The following is a 22,664-nucleotide window of genomic DNA, read 5'->3' on the forward strand; positions in this document are numbered from 1 at the left end:
CATGTTAGCTCCCAAGCCTGCCATGGGTCGTCTCTTGTTAGACACAATCCATAAACCCTCCCAGGAAGCTGGATGAGCAAACCCCAATGGAAGTTTACCTTCCTCAACACCCCACTGGGCCCTGGGCCCCATCCTCCCTTCCTCACCTCCACTCCCGCCCCACCCTCTTTCTCCTCTCCCTCTGAAGGAAGGTGCTTTGGGGCATGTCGCCCACACTTGGCTCTCAGCAAGGCCCCCATGCTTTCCATCTGTAAATGGCCAATAGGAAGCCTGGATACCAGGAGCCTGGGAGCTCTGAGATCTCAGCCCCACTGAGGCTCCCAACTACGAAGAATATAAGTGTCCCTGTCCCCACTCATTGTCCCCTAGATTGAGTGTTGTCTATCATTGACATTTAAACAACCTACTCATTCACTTATCAGTGTCCCACGGAGGTAACTGACCCCATTTTTTGTAGGAACTCAGAGTGGGCTTGTCCATGGGTCCCTGGAGCCTGGACCAGCTGCCCACTGGCCAGGAGAAGCAGGCAGGTTCCTCAGTCACTGCCTCCGGAAGTTTGTCTTCATTCTCAGTGGTTCTGCAGACACTGTAGGGCCCAAGCTTTACATGACTGTAGCACATCCATGAAGATGTTTATCTGTGGGATGTTTCCTGGAAGTAGGATTGAGGGGTCAGAAGATCCAGGCATATCTAGGGGAAGAGACTCCTGTCGGCTGGCTCCCAAGGGCCTCTTCATCCAGGGAGGTCTCCTCTTGCCTTTTAGAATTCCCCTTGCTACCCTGCCCCCCTCCCCCACCCCCTCTGCTGAGCATTGCCCAACTCACCAATTCAATGTGGGTATCCACGTGATTAGTTTTCCTACTTATCTCATTGTTTTCCCCAAACTTTTATTCCCCCTGCACCATCTCCAGCCCACAAAAAAACCCTATCTTACATTTTATCTCAACATGCAGAGGTACCAATTATGTTCACTCTGCCTGTTTGTGCAACCAAAGCACTTTCTCTCTATTATTAAGAAGCTGTATCCCTCTTCTCATAGATCCAGGACTCCCTATCTCTGACCCTCTGGGCACCAGGTTTCCCAGGAGGAAGGTCCCCCTTCTTTCTGCCCCACCATAGAGCCTCCTGAAGTTGGGCTTGAAGGCTGGAGATTCCTGCATTGCCAACTATGGCCACCAGATGGCAGACAAGCATAACCTTAAGCTTGAGATGACCAACTCTGGAGCCGGAAGGAGCTTTCCTTCTAAAGAACTCTGCCTGGTGCTAATGCTTCCGCCACCCCCGCATCCTCAAAGCATTTGTTGAGCACCTATGGCATGCATGCCTCTGTTTTTCAGTCCTGCATATGCACAGTATACTTCCCAAAAGTGGATTCCCAGAACTAGTTTTTAGGACTAGTTTTAGTTAATCTTTTTTTTTTAACAGCTTTATTGTGGAATAATTTACATACAATCAAATTCACCCATTTTAGGTGTACAGTTTGATAAATTGGGATAAATGTATAAGACATACAACCACCATCACATCAAGTTTTAGGATGCATCCACTGCTCAGAAAAGTTCCTTTAGGGACTTCCCTAGTGGTCCAGTTGTTAGGACTTCACCTTCTAATGCGAGGGGTGTGGGTTTGATCCCTGGTCGGGGAGCTGGGATCCCACATGCTTCGTGGCCAAAAAGCCAAAGCATAAAATAGAGGCAATATTGTAACAAATTCAATAAAGACTTTAAAAATGATCCACATCAAAAAAAAATCTTAAAAAAAAAAAAAAGTTCCTTTACGCCACTTTGCACTGCCCTGACCCTGGTCCCTCACAACCACTAAATCGCTTTCTGTTGCTATAGTTTGCCTTTTCTAAAATGTCATAGAAGTGAAATCATTCTTTTACCAGCTTCTGTCTCTTAGCATAATGTTTTTGAGATTCAACTAGTAGTTCTCTTTTCTTGCTGAATAGTATTCCATATATGACATGCCACCTTTTATCCGTTCATCCATTGATGGACATCTGAGTGATTTCTATTTTTCGGCTATTTTCAGTAAAGTTGCTATGAACGTTTTCAGATAAGTCCTTGTGTGGACGTATGCTTTCATTTTGTAAGTAGTGAATAGCTAAGGGTGGAATTGCAGGGTCATGTGGAGAGTGTGTGCTTAACTTTTAAAGAAGGTGCCCAACTGCCTTCCAATTGACTGCCCCATTTCTGCATGCCCACCGGCCCTATAGGTGGGGTCCGATTGTTCCAGACCCTTGCCAACACTTGGTCTTATCAGTCTTTTACATTTGATTAATTTAATGGGTATGTAGTGGCATCTCATTGTGGTTGGTTACCTGCCTCTCTTTCTCAGTCTCTCTCTTTCTCATGAGGCCCTGAATGTACCTATGTGTCAAGGTTATGGGAGAGGGAACAGCCCCACCAGGGAGCCTTCCAACCAAAGAGGATTCAGGAAGCTGCACTGGTTATTTCTGGCAGAAGTTTGATCCTCCGGCTCTCCAACTCGAGGTGCCAGCTGGAACCCCAGGAGAGGATCTGGCACCTAGTCCAGGCATGACCCTCACCCTGTCCCTCATTGAATCAGCACATCCAACCGTTTGAATCAGCAAGTATTTGCCAGTGCCTCATACTCTCCACCCATCCCCCCACCTCCCACTCCCAGCCAGCCATGTTCCTGACACTGAGGCCCAGAGGTAAGTCCTGCCCCGCCTTGGAGTGGGAGTCTCCCAAGCCAGCAGAGAGACAGACACCCTGAGAGACCCTGTCCTGACACAAGAACAGGCTCCCATTGGCTCTGGTTTCTCACCTCGTGTTTTCACAATGTAACCTCACTTTAACCCTATGAGGTTGGTTCCTGTTATCATCACTGTTTTATAGATGACAAAACTAGGCCCAGAGCTGTGAAGTAACTTGTATTAGGTCACACAGCTGCCACTTGGGAGAGCCAGGATTTGAGTGCAGGAGGTCTGGCTCTTAAGTCACATCTTCCCTACATTTGGAATGGGATTCGAGTTGTTAATAGCAGTCTTCCTGCCCCCTTTCCTCCATCATCCCTACCCCGGGTCTCAGGGCCACTGGAGGGTAGTGCCCTGCTTCTGCCCTGTCATTTGAGGGTCCTCCAAGAGAGCAGGCCTACCTGAGAGTCACCCCCAACATACACCCTGGGTATCCTCAGTCCTCGGGCCCCTTGGCAGAGCTGCTCAGGCCCAAGGTGCTGAGGCTCTATAACGGCATCATCCAACCACTGTGGAAAAGAGCTTGTTTGTTTTTCAGAACATTAAACACAGAATTACCATATGACCAGCAATTCCATTCCTAGCTATACAGCCAAGAGAAATGAAAGCATAGGACCACAGAGAAATGTATAAATAAATGTTTATAGCAGTATTATTCATAATAGTCAAAAGGTAGAAACAACCCAAATGCCCTTCAATGAATGAATGGATAAAAAAATTGTGGTACAGCCACAGTGAAATATTATTCGGCCATGAAAAAGGAATGAAGTACTGATACGTGCTGCAACTTAGATGAACCTCAAAAACATGGTGCTAAGTGAAAGAAGCCAGACACAAAAGGTCACATATCGTATGATTGCTTTTATGTGATACATCCAGGATAGGTAAATCCATAGAGGCAGAGAGCAGATTAATGGTTATCAGGTCATCAGGGGATGGGGGTATTGTTGTGTGAGGTGAGGGGGGTAGGGGTGGGAATGGAGAGTGACTACTTAATGGGTACAGGGTGTATTGCTGGGGAAGTGAAAGAGTTTTGTAACTAGAGAAATACAGTAGTTACACAAAATTGCAAGCACACTAAATGCCACTGAATTGTATACTTTATAATGGTTTATTGTATGTTATGTGAATTTCCATAAACTGTACATTTTTCAGCCAACTAGCTGTTTACTAAATATCCATGGTGAAAGCTTTAGCCATGGAAAGTAACTCATATACCTTATGGAGACCTCTCCATTTCTTACATGTCATCATTGGCGTAACACTTTCTGAAACTGCTCTGCCGATTTAAACTGCCACCAGCAAAGTCTACAGGTGTCTTGCTTTGATCCTGCACGGCTTGCAGGATCTTAGTTCCCCAGCCGGGGATCAAACCGATGCCCCTTGCAGTGGAAGCGTGGAGTCCTAACCACTGGACCGCCAGGGAAGTCCCTGGAGTCTACAAGTTTCTTTGCAACTTTACCAGCATTTGCAGACCACAATTTTTAAATGTCAACTTTTTAAAAAAATATAAATTTATTTATTTTTGGCTGCGTTGGGTCTTCGTGGCTGTGTGCGGGCTTTCTCTAGCTGCGGCGAGCAGGGGCCACTCTTAGTTGCGGTGCGCAGGCCTCTCAATGCAGTGGCCTCTCTTGTTGCGGAGCACGGGCTCCAGGCGTGGGGGGCTTCAGCACCCGCGGCTCGCAGACTCCAGAGCGCAGGCTCAGCAGTTGTGGCGCACGGGCCCAGTTGCTCCGCGGCATGTGGGATCGTCCCGGACCAGGGATCGAACCCGTGTCCCCTGCATTGGCAGGCAGACTCTTAACCACTGCACCACCAGGGAAGCCCAAATCTCAACTTTTTTTTAAAATGTAATTTACATACCATAACATTTACCCCTTTAAAGTGTACAGTTCAGTGGTTTTTAGTATATTCACAAAGTTGTGCCACCATCACCACTATCTTAGTCCAGAACGTTTGCATCAGCATCACCCAAAAACAAGCCGGTGCCCATTAGCAGTCACTTCCCACCCCTCCCCGCACCACCACCCCCAGCCCCTGACAATCACGCATCTCCTTTCTGTCAAATCGATGGATTTGCCTATTCTGGACATTTCATAGAATAGAATCATACAATATATGGGTTTTGGGGTTTTTTTTGGGGGGGTCGTTTGGTTTTTAAATATTGTTTATTTATTTTGGCTGTGCCAGGTCTTAGTTGCGGCATGCGGGATCTTTTAGTTGTGGCATGCAAACTCTTAGTTGTGGCACGCATGTAGAATCTAGTTCCCCAAGCAGGGATGGAACTGGGGACCCCTGCATTGGGGGCTCGGAGTCTCACCCACTGGACCACCAGGGAAATCCCAGTATATGGTTTTTTGTGTATGACTTCTTTCATCTAATATAATGTTTTCAAGGTTCATGTATATTGTAACAGATATCAGTACTTCATTCCTTTCTGTGGCTGAATAGTCTACTGTATGGATATACCACATTTTGTTTATTCATCCATCACTTGATAGACAGTTGGGTTGTTTCCACATTTTTGGCTCTTATGGATTCCCCTACTAAGAACATTTATGTACCAGTTTTTGTGCAAACATATGACTTAATTTCTCTTGGTTATATACTTAGGAATGGAAACTCTGGGTCATATAGCAACTCTTTGTTTCATCATTTCAGGAACTGCTGAACTGTTTTCCAAAGTAGCTGCACCATTTTACGTTCCCACCAGCAGTGTGTGAGGATTTCAATCACTCCACATCCTTGCCAATGCTTGTTAATATCTTTTGTTTTGATTGTAGTCATCCCAGTGGGTGTGAAGTGGTACCTCATTGTGGTTTTGAGTTGCACTTCCCTAGTGACTAAAATAGTGAACATCTTTTCATGTGCTTATTGGCCCTTTTTATATCTCCTTTGGAGAAATGTCTTCTGAAATCTTTTGACCATTTGGATTATTTGCCTTTTTATTGTTGAGTGGTAAAGATTTACGTATATTCTAGATACAAGTCTCTTATCCAATATATGATTTGCAACTATTTTTCCCATTCTGTGGATTGTCTTTTCACTTTGCTGACAGTAACCTTTGCAACACAAAAATTCTTTATTTTGATGAGGTTTAATTTATTTTTTCTTTTGTTGCTTGGCCTTTTTGTGTCATATCTAAAAAATGATTGCTTAATCCAAGGTCATAAAGATTTACCTCTATGATTTCTTCTAAGAATTTTATAGTTTTAACTGCTACATGAATGAATTACATTCATCTGAAGTTAATTTTTGTATATGGTATGAATTAGGGATTCTTTTGCATGTGGTTATCCAGCTGTCCCTGCATCGTTTGTTGAAAAAAACCTATTCTTTACTTATTGAACTGTCTTGGTGCCCTTACTGAAAATCAATCGGTCATGAATGAAGGAGCTTGTTTCTGGGCTTTCAGTTCTACTCTGTTAATTTTTATGTCTATCCTTATGCTACTACCACACTATCTTGATTACTGTAGTTTTGTAGTAAGTTTTGAAATTGGGAAGTGTGAATTCCCCAGCTTTGTTCTTCTTTTTCAGGGTTGCTGTATTATTTTGCCAGAGTTGCCATAACAAAGGACCACAGTCTGGGTGACTTAAACAAGAGAAGTTAATTGTCTCACAATCCTAGAGGCTACAAGTCTGAAATCAAGGTGTTAGCAGGGTTGGTTCCTTCTGAGTGCTGTGTGAGAGAATCCATGCCTCTTTCCTAGTTTCTGGTAGCCTCACACATTCCTTGGCTTATAGATGGCATTCTCCCTCTGGCTTCACATTGTCTTCCCTCTGACGCATCTGTCTCTGTGCCCAAATTTCCCCCTTTTACAAGGACACCAGGCATATTAGACTAGGGCCCACCTCTGTAATCATCTTAATTTGACTAACGGCCTTATCTTTAAATAAGGTCACATTCTGAGGTACTGGGGGTTATGACTCCACATATATTTTACGTGGAGACACATATCAATCCATAATAATTGTTTGGCTATTCTGGGTCCCTTGCATTTCCAAGTGAATTATGATCGGCTGGTTCATTTCTGGAAAAAAAAAAAGCAGCTGAGATTCTCATAGGGATCACACTGAATGTATAGATCAGTTTGGGAAGTATTACCATTTTAACAATATTAAGTTTTCTAACCCATGAACATGGAACATATTTCCATTTAGTTAGGTCTTCTTTAATTTCTCTCAATTATGTTTTCTAGTTTTTAATGTACAGTATTGAACTTCCCTTATTAAATTTATTCCTAAGTATTCTATTCTTTTTGATGCTATTGTAAATGGAATGGTTTTCTTAATATCATCTTCAGATTGTTCATTGCTAGTGTATAGAAACACAATTGGTTTTTTTGTTTGTTTGTTTGTTTTGCGGTACGCAGGCATCTCACTGTTGTGGCCTCTCCCGTTGCGGAGCGCAGGCTCCGGACGCGCAGGCTCAAAGACCATGGCTCATGGGCCCAGCCGCTCTGCGGCATGTGGGATCTTCTCGGACTGGGGCACGAACCCATGTCCCCTGCATCGGCAGGCAGACCCTCAACCACTGCGCCACCAGGGAAGCCCTAGACTGCCCCTTAATGAGCACATACTCTCTGCCAGGAACTGTGTTGTGCTGAGCACTGGGACAGGCATTCATCTCCTTTGATCCTCATTACAACCCTGTGAAGTAGGGACTTTCATTATCCTCATTTTACAGATGAGGAAACTGAGGCTCCAGGTCTCATGATGGGTAAAGGGCAGAGGCAGAGCTTGAGTCAGTTGTCTGATCCCAGAGCTTCAGCTATTAAGATTGCATTGTCAGATGTGAAACCAGGTGGACCTGGGGTCAAATCCCAACCCTAGCTACTTGTCCACAGTTATCCTCACCCTTCTGAGCCCATTTCTTCACCTGTAAATGGGGATGATACATCCCACCCATGTGAGCTGTTTAAGAAGGATACTGGATGCTGCATTTGAAGAGTCTACCAAGGAGCTGGTATTCAGGAGGTGCTCAATCTATGTTCATTTCCCTTCTTTGAGACCCCCCAGAGCCCTCCTCATTCACACAACCTCATCACTGCTCTCTGGAGCCATGGGGAGTGCCCATGATTTGTTCTCTCACTAACTTCCTGGTTAACTTCAACTGAGCACGTGCTCCAGGCCAGAATGCTGTACTTCACATAGGCTGCCAAACAACCTTCCAGGGAGGAGCTACCTTTCAGAGAGGCTCAGCAACCTGTCTGAGGTCACACAGCCAAGCAGTGATTGCAGAGCTAGCATTTTACTCCAGATCTGACCTTATCCCTCCCAGACACCATCTAGAACCCCCAAGGACAGCAAGTGGCTAGCTCCTGGCACATGAGCCCTGGGACATGAGACAGGCCAGGCAGGAGGGTGTGGAGCTTCTTGGGAGGGTCTGCTGTGGCTGTGGGACCTGAGCAGGCCTCTTGCCCCAGGATGTGCCCACTGAGGTGATGCCACCATTATAGATGAATACCTACACAGCAGCTCAGATGGACAAGCCAAATGAGAAGCCTTCCAGGAATTGATAAGCAATGTTGTCATGAACATTGAATTTTTCCAGAAACCTCCAAGGTAAGCCTATCCCTGTCTACCTGTCCCACCTTTCCCACCTGGGCCCAGGAGCTGAGTTATCACAAGTGACATGGTGCCACGCTCCACTGCTACCCCCACTCTCCACTTCATCTCAGGGATGCAGTGTCACAGCAATGAGAGGCGACTCTGGCAGGGCACTCTGCAGAGGAGAAAACCAAGGCACAGAGAGGTGCAGTGACTTGCCAAAGGTCACCCAGCAGGACTTATCACCAATTCTCAGGGATTCAATTGACTCATGAGTGATTTCTTCTGCTTTCAGCCCTTCTCCTGGGAGAAAAGTTTTGCTTCCTCCAAACCTCATGGCTAATCTCTAACATAGTCCTAGAACAGCTCCAGGTTCCTGTCTTTGTGACCTCTGGCAGATACCTAACCCTTCTGTGCCTCAGTCTCCTCATTTGTAAAATGGCAATAATAATACATAATGAACTAATCCATAGGTCTTTATGAGGATAAAATGAACAATGACACATAAAGTACATGGAATGGTGCTCAACACCTAGCAAGCACTCAGTAAAGGCTTGCTGTTCATCATTTTGTCATCATCATTATTATTACTTGTATTGGTGTTATGATGAGCCTGGCTTACCAAAGATAGGACCTGATCAGGCTGTGGGTATCTACTTCTCATCCAGCCATCTCTCCACAGATTCTGGGGTCTCCATCTTTTTCTATGAGTTCCAGCATCGACCCAGTTCTTTTGCGAAGATCAAGCCGGCCTGGGTGCGGGCTGATCATGGGGCTGAGAAGACCTTCATCTTCGGGGGTCCTTTCCTCATGGATGAGAGCTCCATGCCGGGTGAGGATGAACGGACACAAGATCCTTAGGCTGCCGGCTCCACCAGGGTAGGGCGGGGCATGCAGGAACAGAGGTCTCAGGTCATCAGAGGGGACCCTTGAGTCTCCTCCAGGACCCACGTGACCTTGATCCAGGTCTGTCCCTCTCATAACCTTTCCAGAAGCCACAGGGGAGGAGCAGGAGCTGAGCCTCACCATGATGGCCCAGTGGACCCACTTCTCCTGGACAGGGTGAGTAAGCAAAGAGGCATGCCTGGCTTTCGGCCTGGACTACTCAGATCTGCCTCCCAGGGAGCAATACAGGAGACCTTTGTCTTCATTCATTCCTCCCAGCCAGGGTTCCCAATGGCAAGGGGCTGCCTCCTTGGCCCCCATTCAACTGTTCAGAGCAATACCTGGAAATCAGCCTGGTGCCACGGGTCAGCCAGAAGCTAAGGAAGGCCCGACAGCAGTTCTGGGCAGAGACACTTCCCACCAAGATCTGGCAGTGGCAGCAGAAGCAGAAGGGCAGGAAGGCCCAGGGGGAGCTCGGAGGCAGGTCCTGGGTCTTCTGGGCTGGGGGCCAACCTGAGGGGTGGCCACGTCCCAACAAGGCAGCCTCCTTCACCCCTGCTAAGAGACTTTAACCCAAACCAGGCTGATGGGTGGTCATGTCCCTTAAAGCATCAGCCCCTCCATGACTCCTTTGACATATCACCTACTGCCCATCTAGCGGGCCTTTGCCCAAACTTCTCCCTCTTCCCACTTGCTTCATGGCGAGTTCCAGCTCATACCTCAAGCTCCCCAGAGGACCCTCCTCCTCTAGGAAGTCTTCCCTGCCTTCTCTGGTCCTGGCCCTATCTGTGTCCATTACAGCATAGCCCACTCTAAGCTAGCATTGTCAGTGTCAGTGTTTCTGTCCTGCTCTGAGAAGCTCTCTGAGTGTGGAAATCAGCCCGACCGCACTCTGCATCTCCCATAGTTGGATCAGTCAGGACTTGGAATCAGAGGATGCTTGGTGAGTGAGTGAAAGACTGAGAAAGTGTGAGAACGGTGACTGCTGGACTTGAACCCAGGCCCTTTAGGCACCACAGCTCCGCTTAGTTCTGCACAGGTGTTGTCCTCCCTGACCAGAAGAGTGGGCGGACTCTGACGGCAGAGACCTGGAGTCAGAGGAGTCCTGAGGCATAAGGGGATCCAGCCAAGAACAGATCTCAGGCCCCAGAGGCCTCTGACTAGGGCTGAGGGAAGTCCCTTTGTCCGTGCTGCCCAGTCTTGGCCCTTGTACAAGGCAGAGCAGAGTCCAGGAGGGCCAGAGCCCTGACCCTTGGACGTGAGATGCAAGCTTCCCAGCGCCAGCACCTCACCCCTTTATGGCCTGCCTGGGCTCTTTCCTCCCGCTCCAGCTAGGGAAGATCACCTTCTGGGCTGCTTGGCACAGGTCGCGGAGCACCCACCGGGACACAGGAGAACAGGTTGGGGGAGGCATCTGGACTAGTGCATCAGTCAGGCTGTTGTCACAAGGTAGACGAGGTCTACCCACTCAGGCTACAACAGGTAAAAAGCAGCCAGAGGTTTTTGAGTAGGGAGGCACACATTTCTTTTTTTGAGGATCAATGCACCGTTCCCTTGAGAAATCTGGATTTTAATACATATCACAATGACTTCCCCTGCCCCCGCTGAATCCCATCCTGCCAACTCTGGTCCCACACATACCCTTCCTCAGTCTGACTAAGTTCCTGGCTGCTGACGGTTACATGAAAAACACTTGCAGGTGAGACCAGTTGTGTCTGGGAAAAGTTTATTTGGGGCAGAAAAGAGAGTCATAAACCAGAGGGGTTCTGAGTCGTGCCATTCCTCTGCTCAAAAGCTCCCTGTCACCCCCGGGGCAAGTTCAAGTTCTTTATACCGGCCTTGAAGGCCTCCTGTTCTTCTCCCCTCTTTCCACCCGGAAACTTGCCCCCACAAGCTGATAAGAGAGCCTGACAGGTTAAACAGGCCCCATTCCCAGTGTGTCACCGGGGACGCAAAGGGGGCTATAGGCGTGAGGAGGCATAGACCGGCTGTGACTTGGGACAGGGGAGGGGGGACATCTAAACTGAGACCTGAAGGACAAGCAGAAGTTGCACTGGCCAGAAGAGTAGCCTCGAGGGATGGGAACAAAGAGGAAGGGTGTTCCTGGTAGAGGGAACGGCAGGAACAAGGGCCTGGAGGTTGAGATGTGCTGAGAAAACACAGTTCTGTACATCTGGAGAGGCCAACAAAGACCAGACTGTGAGGGCCCTTGTGGGCTGGACTGGTAACCCGGGGATGACATGAACAGGTTGGAGGTTGTGGGTGAGAGCGCGGACAGGGAGAGCAGGGAGGGGGTCAGTGGGGGCTTCTGGGTAGGTGGAAGGCACTGGTGGGCTCTAGATTTAGAAGCAACAGGCAGACCTGGTATCCAGGGGGACACAAAGGTGGGAGAAGGAAGACTTCCCGGGGCTGCATGGAGGCGGGCAGGACTGGGCTGGGAATCAAGCACTCGGTTTTGACCATGCTGGATGTACAAACAGGCCTCTTCCTGCGGGCTTGAGGGTGCAGCACACCTGGCAGCCACGGGGAGGCAGGGGTTGTTGGGCGGGGGACGTCACCAGCTTTGGTGTGACCATTGCCAAAGGGCTCTGAGGGGTTGGGCAAGCCTGCCGGTGAGGCCTCAGACCCTGTCTCACTGCCAACTTTCCCTGCCTCTCCTCCTCCTCCCCCCAGCTTCTAGGATTTTCTCCTCACGGGGAGGGAGGGGAATGGCCTGGCACGGCCCCAGTGGCTTGGAGGAGTGCTCAGACAAGGGGTGCTCCTGGGATTCCAGTCTTCTTGCCTCTTTATTCTCCTTTCCCTGGGCCACTACTCACGGAACTCCCCTCCCCTGCCGGCCAGGGCATCCTCCATCCACCGATGGCCCTGCCCCAGGACCCAGAGCCACAGAGCTGAGGGGAGCAAGCCAGGGGCACCCACAAACTCAGACGGAACAGGCCCTGCAGGGCAGGCACTGGTAGACCCAGGGAGCCTCTCCGTGGCAGGGTGACAGGAAGGGTCCTGCGAGCACTGTGAGTGTGTGAGCACCAGGGCGTACGGCAGGATCAGACGTGCACACCTGGACCCAGCCACCAGGCAAGGGACTGGTAGATGCTCCCAGTAGACACAGGCAAGCATGTACATACCCAGCGCCAGACATAGATACTCACACACAGAGGGACAGGCCAACAGCTCAACCTCTTCTGGGGGCAGCAGGGCAGGGACGTTTAGACGTCTGGGAGGATGGGTGGTAGAGAGCTGGGAGTGTGGACATTTATATTTACATTTTTATTAAATGTATCTTATAATTTACATAATTTTATATGTTTATAATTTATGATTGTATATTTATATTCTTTATAAAATTAATATTATATAAAATTCGTATTATATTAGTATATATATATTAGTGTATGTGTGTGTGTAAAACCGTCATGTAACCACCAACCAGATCAAGATCTAGAACATTTCCAGCACCTGACATGCCCCTTCCCAGTCAATACCCTCAAAGTAACCACTGTTCTGACCTCTATCATAAATAAGTTTTGCCCATATTAATGCATTTTAAAAAATGGCCACGTCACGCAGCATGCATGATCTTAGTTCCCCGACCAGGGATCGAACCTGTGCCCCCTGCAGTGGAACCGGAGTTTTAACTGCTGAACCACCAGGGAAGTCCCTGCATTAAAAAATTTTTTAACTTGAGAGAAACTTCGCTAAAACCGCTTTTAGCATTTTGGCACATTTTCTCTCAGTTTTTTTATTGCATATTTGTATATAGCTGTGATATTAGCATGCATACAATTTTATACTCTGCTTTTATTCACTTAAAATCATACCATAAACAGTTTATAACTTAAGTTTATAGTTATATTTATGTTGCCTGGTCCCCAGATACAAATAATTCTTCCCGTACTCACGATAGCATATATGACTATGGTTCATAAAAGTCTTTCTTTTAATGCATTTCTGACTATTTTCATAAGGGTGGGACCCCTTATGAAAATAGTCAGAAAACTATGTGAACATTTTATGGCTCTTATACATTTGCCAAATTATTTTCCTGCGGTGGTGTATCAATTTATCCTACACTAACAGTATATGTGAATGTCCTTTTCATTGTATCTTTACCACAATTGGGTGCCATCATTTGTAATTTATTAGGTGGAAATTGTGACTCCTGGTTTTAATTAACATTTTATGACTACTAAAAATGTGGAATATTGTTTTCATAAGTGCTTACATATTGCCTCTGGATAGCAGAGCTGGGATGGAAACCACTCCACCTCAGCTCCTGTTCAGGGGTGTAGAGCACTCTGTCACGTGCTTAGGTGCCCCCAGTGGCTGGGGTGAGGACAGTAAAACACTACTGTTGGGCTTCCCTGGTGGCGCAGTGGTTGAGAGTCCGCCTGCCGATGCAGGGGACGCGGGTTCGTGCCCCCGTCCGGGAAGATCCCACATGCCGCGGAGCGGCTGGGCCCGTGAGCCATGGCCACTGAGCCTGTGCGTCCGGAGCCTGTGCTCCGCAACGGGAGAGGCCACAAGAGTAAGAGGCCCACGTACCACAAAAACAAAAAATACTACTCTTTAGAGCAGAACTCTGATGTGAGCCATTCTGTGTCACTTTGGGCAAGTTATATAACCCTTTGAACTTCCATCCACGTTTGTGTAGTGGGAACATAGTAACAGTTACCTTATACATGTTTTAGGAGGATGAGGTAAAATGGCACATAAGTGTTTGGCACAGCACCAAGCTATAATCAAGGCCCAGTCAATCACAGTCGTCGGCTATTCAATAAGTGGACCCAGAATTCAGGGCAAATCTGGGTAATATGATAGACCTTGGCCTCCTGGCTCTGTCCTATGAGACCTCAGGCTGGTCACTGATCATCTCTGGGCCTCCAAGCCTCACCCCACTCCTCCCAGGGCAAATGAGAAGCCTATGTGAGAGGACCATGTGAAAGGGCTTTGTAAATTGCAAAGGGCTACATACACAGAGGAGATTTGAGATGGCCCCTTGCTGCCACTGACCTGCCTCCATGCCTGAAGGGCCACCACTACAGCCAGTTCTTTGGGCCTGGATGTTGCTTATGTAAGACCAGGAGAGACCTGGGGATGTGGGCAGAGAGGTATTTTTGGCCACCTGCAGCTGGGGTGTGAGGGCGTGTTCTTACCACACCAATACCAAATGATGTTCCAAAAAGCAGTTGCATCAAAGTCTCCTAGAGAGGGTTGTAAATCTAATTTCCTGATGCAACCTGAGATTCCCTTTCAGAGGGTGTAGGGGGTACCTAAGAGTCTGAATTTCCCAATGATTCCCCCAGGTGATTCTCATGCACAATCAAGTTCAATAAAATTTGGATCAGATTTGCCTTCTGTCACTTTGCAGAGTGAGCCTCCAGGGGACCAGGGCACAGAAAAATTCAGGTGTTTTTTTTTTTTTTTTTTTTTTTGCCATGTGGCTTGTGAGATCTTAGTTCCCTGACCAGGGATTGAACCCGGGCCCTCAGCAGTGAGAGTGCAGAGTCCTAACCACTGGACCACCAGCGAATTCCCAAAAAATTCAGTTTTGATAAATGGGGAGGAGGAGAAAGAAAGGACAGGGGTGCTTCAGGAAGGGGCAACAAATGTGAGGTCTCAGCGACCCTCAGCAACAGGAGCGAGGCAGGGTGAGGGCGTAGAACAAGAGGTGTCCATTGGCAGAGTCTAAATTCAACTTGGTGTAGTTTGTATCCATTGCAAGAGATAGCTATGGTGTAGGTATGCTTGTAGTGTACAGATGTGAATGTATGCTACATATGGATACATTGTAACCTATATATAACTATACTTATATGCATGTGGGCACACATTTTTTAAAGATTAATAATTAATTTTTAACTTTATTTTTGGCTGTGTTGGGCCTTCGTTGCTGCGCGTGGGCTTTCTCTAGTTGCGGTGAGTGGGGGCTACCCTTCGTTGAGGTGTGCAGGCTTCCCATTGTCGTGACTTCTCTTGTTGTGGAGCATGGGCTCTAGGCGCTCGGGCTTCAGTGGTTGTGGAGCCAGGCATGCTCCACGGCATGTGGGATCTTCCCGGGCCAGGGCTCGAACCCATGTCTCTTGCATTGGCAGATGGATTCTTAACACTGCACCACCAGGGAAGCCCTGGGCATGCATTTAACTCTTGTGTTTCCCCATGTTTTTTTTTTTTGTAAATGAGCTGTGCTCATATATACCCATGTGTGTATAAATTTGCGTGTACATGTAAATATTAATGTGAGTGTGGATATATGTGTGAGAATGCATATATGTGTGTGACTTCTTCCCAGAAAAATGCCAGGCAGATGTTAGCAACAAGAAAGATATATAGTCATACCAATATCAGACAAACAGAAATCAAAATAAATGACACATTTATTGACATTAAATGATACATTAAATGACCAACAGAAAAGTATTCATATAACAGACATGAACTTTTACGCATCTACCAACATAACTTTGAAATCTTAAATCAAATAACGATAGAGAAAAATACTAAGAGGAACACAGAAAAAGAAGACAAATACACAATTGTGAAAAGCTTCAAGCTGGTGCTGGTGCCCGTGGCAGATGGGCCAAGGTGTTTTCGGTGTCCAGGGTGACCCTTCTTCTCTCTTCCTAGGTGCCTTGCATACCAAGGAGCCTCTAGTGGTTACCAAATATGGGACCCTCCAAGAAAGCAGGTACACGTGGGGAAGACACCCATCAATGCCTTCCTAGGAGTTCCCTTCTACAGACCTCCTGTGGGTGCCTGCAGGTTCACTGCCCCAGAACCCCCAGAGTCCTGGGAAGGACTCAGAGATGCTACCACCTATGCCCCAATGTAAGAGCCAGAGGACTGTCAGCTGGGAGGTGGGCAGACCCTGAGGAAGGCGGTGAACCTATGCCTGCCTCTGGGCCGGGGTTTGTACAACCCACTGAAAAGGGTGCTCTGTGTGGCCACAGGCAGTCCTGGCAACCATTCTGGGCCTCAGTTTCCAAACCTATATAATGAAGTGGCTGGTCCAGATGGTGTTTAAGGCACTGTTAATGCTGTTCTTGATTCTCTCATGCGAGAGCTCCAGGCAAGGAGGAGGTGCATACTGACTGTGCCCCCAGGACCTGCTGGGGAGCTGAGTTTCCCTAAATGTGTGTGAGGAGCAGTACGCGCACACACACACACACACACACACACACACACACAGAGTGAACCCTGAGCTCTTCCCTCTTCCTTGGTGCTTGAACCTAAGAACAAGCCCACGTGGCACCACCAGCCCTTCCCTGCAGAAGGAGGCCAAAATGGGGAGGGCATGGGCTCAGTTTCAGTTTTAATGTCCCAGGGTCTCAGTGCAACCTCTAGCTGGGCTCAAGCCCTGAATCACATGAGCATGTTGGGACAATGGCTGCCCTTTGACGCACTGGGCTTGGCAGTTTACCAAGAACAAGTGTATTTACTGTTTACATAGACCATTGAGTAACCCACTGTCCAGAACATTCTGTGGTGAGCATTAACAGTGTTCAGCATCAGTTGGATAAAGTATTGGCTTTAGAAAAATGTCTACTGTGAGAACCTGGGTGTCAGGTGATATAGAAAACTACAACCACCACACTGGATGTCTAGTTGTTAAAAACACGGTGTCCACTGTTATTTTTTTATTATTTTTTTTTATTTTTGCGGTACGTGGGCCTCTCACTGTTGTGGCCTCTCCCGTTGCGGAGCACAGGCTCCAGACGCGCAGGCTCAGCGGCCATGGCTCACGGGCCCAGCCGCTCCGCGGCATGTGGGATCTTCCCGGACCGGGGCACGAACCCCCGTCCCCTGCATCGGCAGGGGGACTCTCAACCACTGCGCCACCAGGGAAGCCCAAAAACACGGTGTCCACTGTTAGAACATGATTGACTGTTACTAGAACACTGGCATGTTGGTTGTTAAAACACTGGCCATCACTAAGAGAAACCAAGGTATTCTGAACATTGTGTGACTGTTATTTGGAACTCCACGGATCAGGTAACAGAACATGGAATAACCATTGTTAGAACCCTGAGGATCAGGGGTTTAGAGATTGGGGTGTCCCTTGCATAGGAGTCTGGGTGTCAGTTGTTGGAACATTGGCCATGAGCTGTCAGACACTGGCTGTTTGGAACACAGAGTGTTAGGTGTAAGAATGTGTGGATGGCTTAGAACAGACTGTGGGGTGGCAATTAAGTGGGGAACAGGGAGAGAGGAAGCTGTTACAGAGATGGTGGCTTCCACCAGAGTAGTTACAGTGGAGGTGGTGGGAGTGGTCAGGCTCCAGATTTATTTTGAAGGTAAAATTGACAGGATTTGCTAGAGAATTGGATGTGAGCCACGAGGGAAGAATAATCATCAAGGATAATAACTGGTTTCAGGGCAGAGCAGCAAGGGGAATAGAGGTACAATTTACTGAAATGGAGAAGACTAGATCAAGAGCAGTTTTGGGCAAAACAAGAGTTCATTTGGGGGCATGTTAAGTTTGACATACCTAACAGTTATCCATGTAGAGATGTGGGGTAGGTAGTCTGGATAAATGGGGCTGGAAGGAGACTGGGCATCAGCAGGTTAACAGTGTGGAGCCCTAGGCCTGAAGGACAGCAGCTCAGGAAAGAATAATCAGCATGAAAAGAGAAATGAGGGTTGAGGCCTGGGGCGCTCTCCAGCTTAGGCCAGGAAGAAGAGGAGGTGTGAGGTGGCAGAAAAATCAGGAGAGTGGGATTACAGAAGCCCAGAGAAGGGAAGCTGTTCAAGAAGGAGAGTGTGGTCAACCATATAGAGGGGCTACCAGGGCAAGTAAGATGATGAGAGAGATTCAGCAAGATGGAAGTCACTGGTGACCTGGACGAAAATGTCTTTGGTGGCGGGTTGGGGACAGATGCCTCAAATGCTTATAACCCCTGTTCTAGGCTGTAAGAGACCTGGCTTTCCTGCTGGGATGCTGCATGTGATTTATCGGACAACATCCTAACGACACTAGCTGCTGCCAAGAGGTCAAGCAAGGAAGGCCGAAGACAATCTGTAGAGACAGAGACAAGCTGCCTGCTGGTGACCTTGGAGCGGCTGGTGGGGGCGGAGGGAAGGACAACTTGTTGAAACATTTGGCCTTGAGGGGAAGAGAGAGATAGCATAGTTGTTGGAGAAGGTGGCTGGTAGAGGATAGGTTTGGACCAAGGTATGTTGAAGTGCTGTTGGGAAGACTGAAAGGGAGCAGGTGATGCTCTAGGGTTAGGGAGGTGAGAGTGGATTACACCTACGTTCACACACACATACACACACTGAAGACAGGCTGGGACAAGAGAAAGGAACAGAGGAATAGGTAGACACGGATTCCTGCATTCAGTCAAATGGGCCCAGCCCCAGCTGTTATAAGAATAGCCACCCTCAGGGCTGGGCCAGCAGGGAGAAAAGGCAAGGTGGACCAATAGCCTAAGCTCCATAAGTATACCAGATGTCCACACAGTGCAAGGCACAGGGCCAAGTGCCAGGAATCAGATGAATACACCTACATCCCTGCCCTTTGGGAGTAAAAACAACCAATCAAAATAACTCCAACCCAGTATTGTAGTCAATGGTGGATAGAGCTTTGGGAAGCACAGAGGGGAAAGTGCCCAGCAGAGGGGGCACCACTTAAGCTGGACCTTAAATGTGAGTAGGAGTTTGCTGGGCAGAGGAGAAGGCATTTGGTAGACAGAACAGAAGTACAAGGGCTTGCAGGTGAGAGGCAAGGGGTCATGTGTATTTGGAACAAAGAATGGCTGGGAAGGAGATGACTAGATGGCAAGGAGGGCCTAGGTCAGTGTGGGTGCATGAGGGCAGGAGGAGCCAGGGAAGGTAATGAGGAGGGGAATGACGTGGTCAGATTTGTGTTGTCTATCAATCTCTCTGGCCAGCATGTGGAGGATGAGTTGCAGGGGAGATGAAGAGGCAGGGGCAGAGTCCTGGCCAGAGTGGTGGTGGCCTTCACAGGGCAGCAGCCCTGAGATGGACAGAGGGGGCCTATTCAAAGGTTGTTTGTGAGGCAGAACAGAGACTGAGCGGAGGACAGGGCATGAAGGAAAGGAGGTGCCCAGGGCACCCAGGTTTATGGCTTGACAGCACCAATGTGTCTCCAGCAGGAGCAGGGAACCGCTCCCCAGGCAGACCCATAAGGCAAGGCACAGGCAGGGGGTGCCAACCTGCCTCCCATCCCTGGACCTAACGTTAGTGAAGGCTGCTAGGACACGGATACACACACGCACACACATACACACATATTGCCTGGATTTTGCTTTGGGTTCTGGCCCCTCACTGCAGAACCTGGGTTGAAACCACTCTCCCCACTATTCTCGCAGCGCTGGGCCCCAACTCACATCGTGCCCACAGGTGCCTTCAGGAGTCCTGGGGGCAGATCACCTCCATGTACTTCAACACACACAAAAAATACAAGTGGCTGCATTTCAGTGAGGACTGTCTGTACCTGAATGTGTGCGCGCCAGTAGGAGCGCTCGGGGACCCTCTGCTGCCTGTGAGTACTCAGCCTTCAACCACGCACCATCCCACTCAAGCACCCCACTGTCCCGCTCAGGCCTCAGCCCTTCTCGCCCAGGTGATGGTCTGGTTCCCAGGACACGCCTTCCTCGTGGGCTCCGCTTCCACGTATGATGGCTCCAAACTGGCGGCCCGGGAGAAAGTGGTGCTAGTGCTTCTGCACCACAGCCTCGGTGTCCTGGGCTTCCTTAGGTGGGCGGGGCCGGGAACCCGAGGCGGGGACCAGGGGCGGGGCCTCCTCTGGACTTGGGCTCAGGGAGGGGGGAAGAGAGGATTGGGCGGAAGGAAAGGGGCACGCCCTATGGGGCGTGTCCGCGTGAGGGGCGTGACAGGGGCATGGTCTAATGCTTGTTGGAGCAGACAGGTGCTTGCTACCGCCTCAATGGGGCGGTGCCCAATTATAAGGAAGGAGATGCGGTGGTAAGACCCAGTCTCTGAGGGACACAGGGGGCGAGGCGGGGGCCCCCAGTACCCAAGCGTCGGGGCTCCGGACCCTGATCGTGAGCCCCGCGCGCTCAGCACAGGCGATAGCCAGGCCCGCGGGAACTGGGCGCCGCGGGACCAGGTTGCAGCTCTGCGCTGGGTGCCGAAGAACATCGCAGCCTTTCGGCGGAGACCCAGGTTGGGTGACCTTGTTTGGCCTGTCATCAGGGGCCATGTGCATCTCGGGACTGGTGAGTGCAGTACTCAGATAGACCAAAGCAGGGACGCAGGCCCGCATGGCCTACGGTTTCTGCACAGATACGTGTGAAGATTTGCATGTGCAAGAACATTCCGGTCCACAGACCTGCCCTCACCCCTGCCATGGGTACGCCCCGCACAGCCAAGGATGTCCATTACATTCAGGGAGCACTGATGAGAAAACCAAGCCAGCCCAGGAAGGGCAATGCTAACACTATGGATGTGGTGGGCCATGAAGATCACCCAGCACCTCCTGCCCCTCCACGTTCCCCCAGAGCTCTATGCCTGAAACAGAGCCCCCCATCTGCCCTCTGGGCAGGGTTGGGGCCACCGACCAGGCCTGGGAGTCAGGCCTGGGTTAGAGACTGGGCTTTGCCCCTGACTCCTGGGGTACCACTGACCTGGAGTGTTCCTGTACTGTGGGTGTAAGGTCAGGTGCCCTGTGAGGGACATGTGGCTGGGCAGTGAGCAGGGACCACATCACACAAGGCCTTGTGGGCCACAATAACAATGCTCAAACACTGGAGCACATTCCATGTGCCGGTCACTCTTCTAAGCACCTTAGGTGTATTCATTTGTTAATAAGCTCAACAATCCAAAAAGAAGAGTATTCCCTTTCTTCCCTCTGCAAAAAGAGAAGTCTTCTCCACTCTACAGATGAAGAAAGTGAGGCCCAGAGAACTTAAGCAACTTTATTGAAAATGCACTAGAGAGCAGGGAAAGATTTTTTTTTAAAGGTCAGGTCTTTATTTATTTTTGGCTGCATTGGGTCTTTGTTGCTGCGTGTGGGGGCTACTCTTCATTTCAGTGCGTGGGCTTCTCATTGTGGTGGCTTCTCTTTCTGTGGAGCACGGGCTCTAGGTGCGCAGGCTTCAGTAGCTGTGGCACGCGGGTTCTAGAGCGCAGGCTCAGTAGTTTTGGCGCACGGGCTTAGTTGCTCCGCGGCATGTGGGATCTTCCCAGACCAGGGCTCGAACCCGTGTCCCCTGCATTGGCAGGCGGATTCTTAATCACTGCGCCACCAGGGAAGTCCCAAGCACGGGGAGATTTTAAGCAGGGGAGTGACACAATCAGATGTGCATTTAGAGTTGGCTCAGTCTGCTGGAACTGGGTTAAAAAGAAGCACAAGCAGAGGCTTGGAGACCAGCTTGGGGTGGGGGGTGGCATATCTAATGGGGGCTGTTTCTGAAATAGAGGTAGAAAGGATGGACAGTAGAGGATGGCTGCAGAGTGATGCAGGAGGCCAAGTGGACAGGACAGGGGCAGCTGCAGCATACGGATGACCAGAGGATAGAGGGAAGGCCCCTGGGGCTAGGTGGATGCTATGGGTAAGGGACAACACCCAGATAGGGTGTGGCTGGAGGAAGTTTTGGGCACATGAAGTCTGAGGTGCCCAAGGGACAGGATGGGGGTCTCAGATATGGTTGTTCCCCCCAACTTGGGCAGCAGAGAAAGGCTAAGAGCTATCAGTGCAGATAATTGGGGCCCTGGGAAGCATATGGCCCCCTCTCCCACACTGCTAGCCCAGCAGCAGAGGGAGGCCCTTTCTGGTTGTTACACCAGCAGAACCACTATAACAACACTAGATCCCCTCTGGGACCCCTGGGGCCCGTTGAACAGACCAGGACAAGGATGCCCAGAGACAGGACGGCACTGGCTCTAGGTCTAGGACTCCAGCCCAGAATTCCTGACTCCCTCCCAGCTTCTGCCCTCTCTGAGTGCCTTCAGGCTGCCCAGCCATGGCCAGTGGTCCCCACTTTTGCATCTCATGGGTGCAATTCTCCCCACCCCTGCAGGTGACATCACCCCTAGCCTGGGGTCTCTTCCATCAGGCCATTTCCCAGAGTAGCACCGCAGTGCTCAGAGTCTTCATCATTTCATCACCTGGCTGAGGTTTAGCTGGGCTTGATTCACCCCAGTGCCTACAGGGGACATTCTGCCCTGAGGATGCAGGCTGGTCCAGACCTGCTTCTGAGGGTCCCTCAGTTCTCCCCTCCTCAGGCTTTCTCACACAGGTCTGGGGAAGGGAGTTTCTCCAAACAGCCACCCAGAAGCTATTCTTCCCCAAATTAGAGGGAGAGCAGCTGAGCGGAAGCCAGTCAGGCTGCAGCAGCTGCGAGGATCATAAAGGACTTTGGGAAACTCTAGGACCTTCTCTAGGAATTCAAGCAAGAACTCCGGTAGGCAGCCTGGATGGTGAGCTGGGCCCCTGCCTCCCATCGTCCCTGCCTCATACCCTCCCCATCCGCCCCGGAGGGTACCTCTCTTCCTGTCTGCTCCTCGCGGATGGCACTCCTGGA

The 22,664-nt window shown here is 49.5% G+C and overlaps 2 protein-coding genes across 2 annotated transcripts; both read left to right on the forward strand.

The window, feature by feature from the left end:
- The first annotated feature begins 478 nt into the window (after positions 1-478).
- On the forward strand, positions 479-9,731 carry CES3 (carboxylesterase 3). The gene is given in 7 exon segments (XM_065898376.1): positions 479-526; positions 8,151-8,172; positions 8,175-8,265; positions 8,267-8,289; positions 8,957-9,106; positions 9,267-9,336; positions 9,443-9,731. Coding segments are annotated over 7 exon segments (693 nt in total).
- A 364-nt stretch (positions 9,732-10,095) lies between these two features.
- Positions 10,096-22,256, forward strand: CES4A (carboxylesterase 4A). The gene is given in 8 exon segments (XM_065898377.1): positions 10,096-10,102; positions 15,784-15,834; positions 15,837-15,984; positions 19,519-19,660; positions 19,742-19,875; positions 20,203-20,287; positions 20,289-20,357; positions 22,161-22,256. Coding segments are annotated over 8 exon segments (732 nt in total).
- Positions 22,257-22,664: the final 408 nt, after the last annotated feature.

Source organism: Phocoena phocoena, chromosome 20, assembly GCF_963924675.1.
Source record: "Phocoena phocoena chromosome 20, mPhoPho1.1, whole genome shotgun sequence".
Lineage (NCBI taxonomy): Eukaryota > Metazoa > Chordata > Mammalia > Artiodactyla > Phocoenidae > Phocoena > Phocoena phocoena.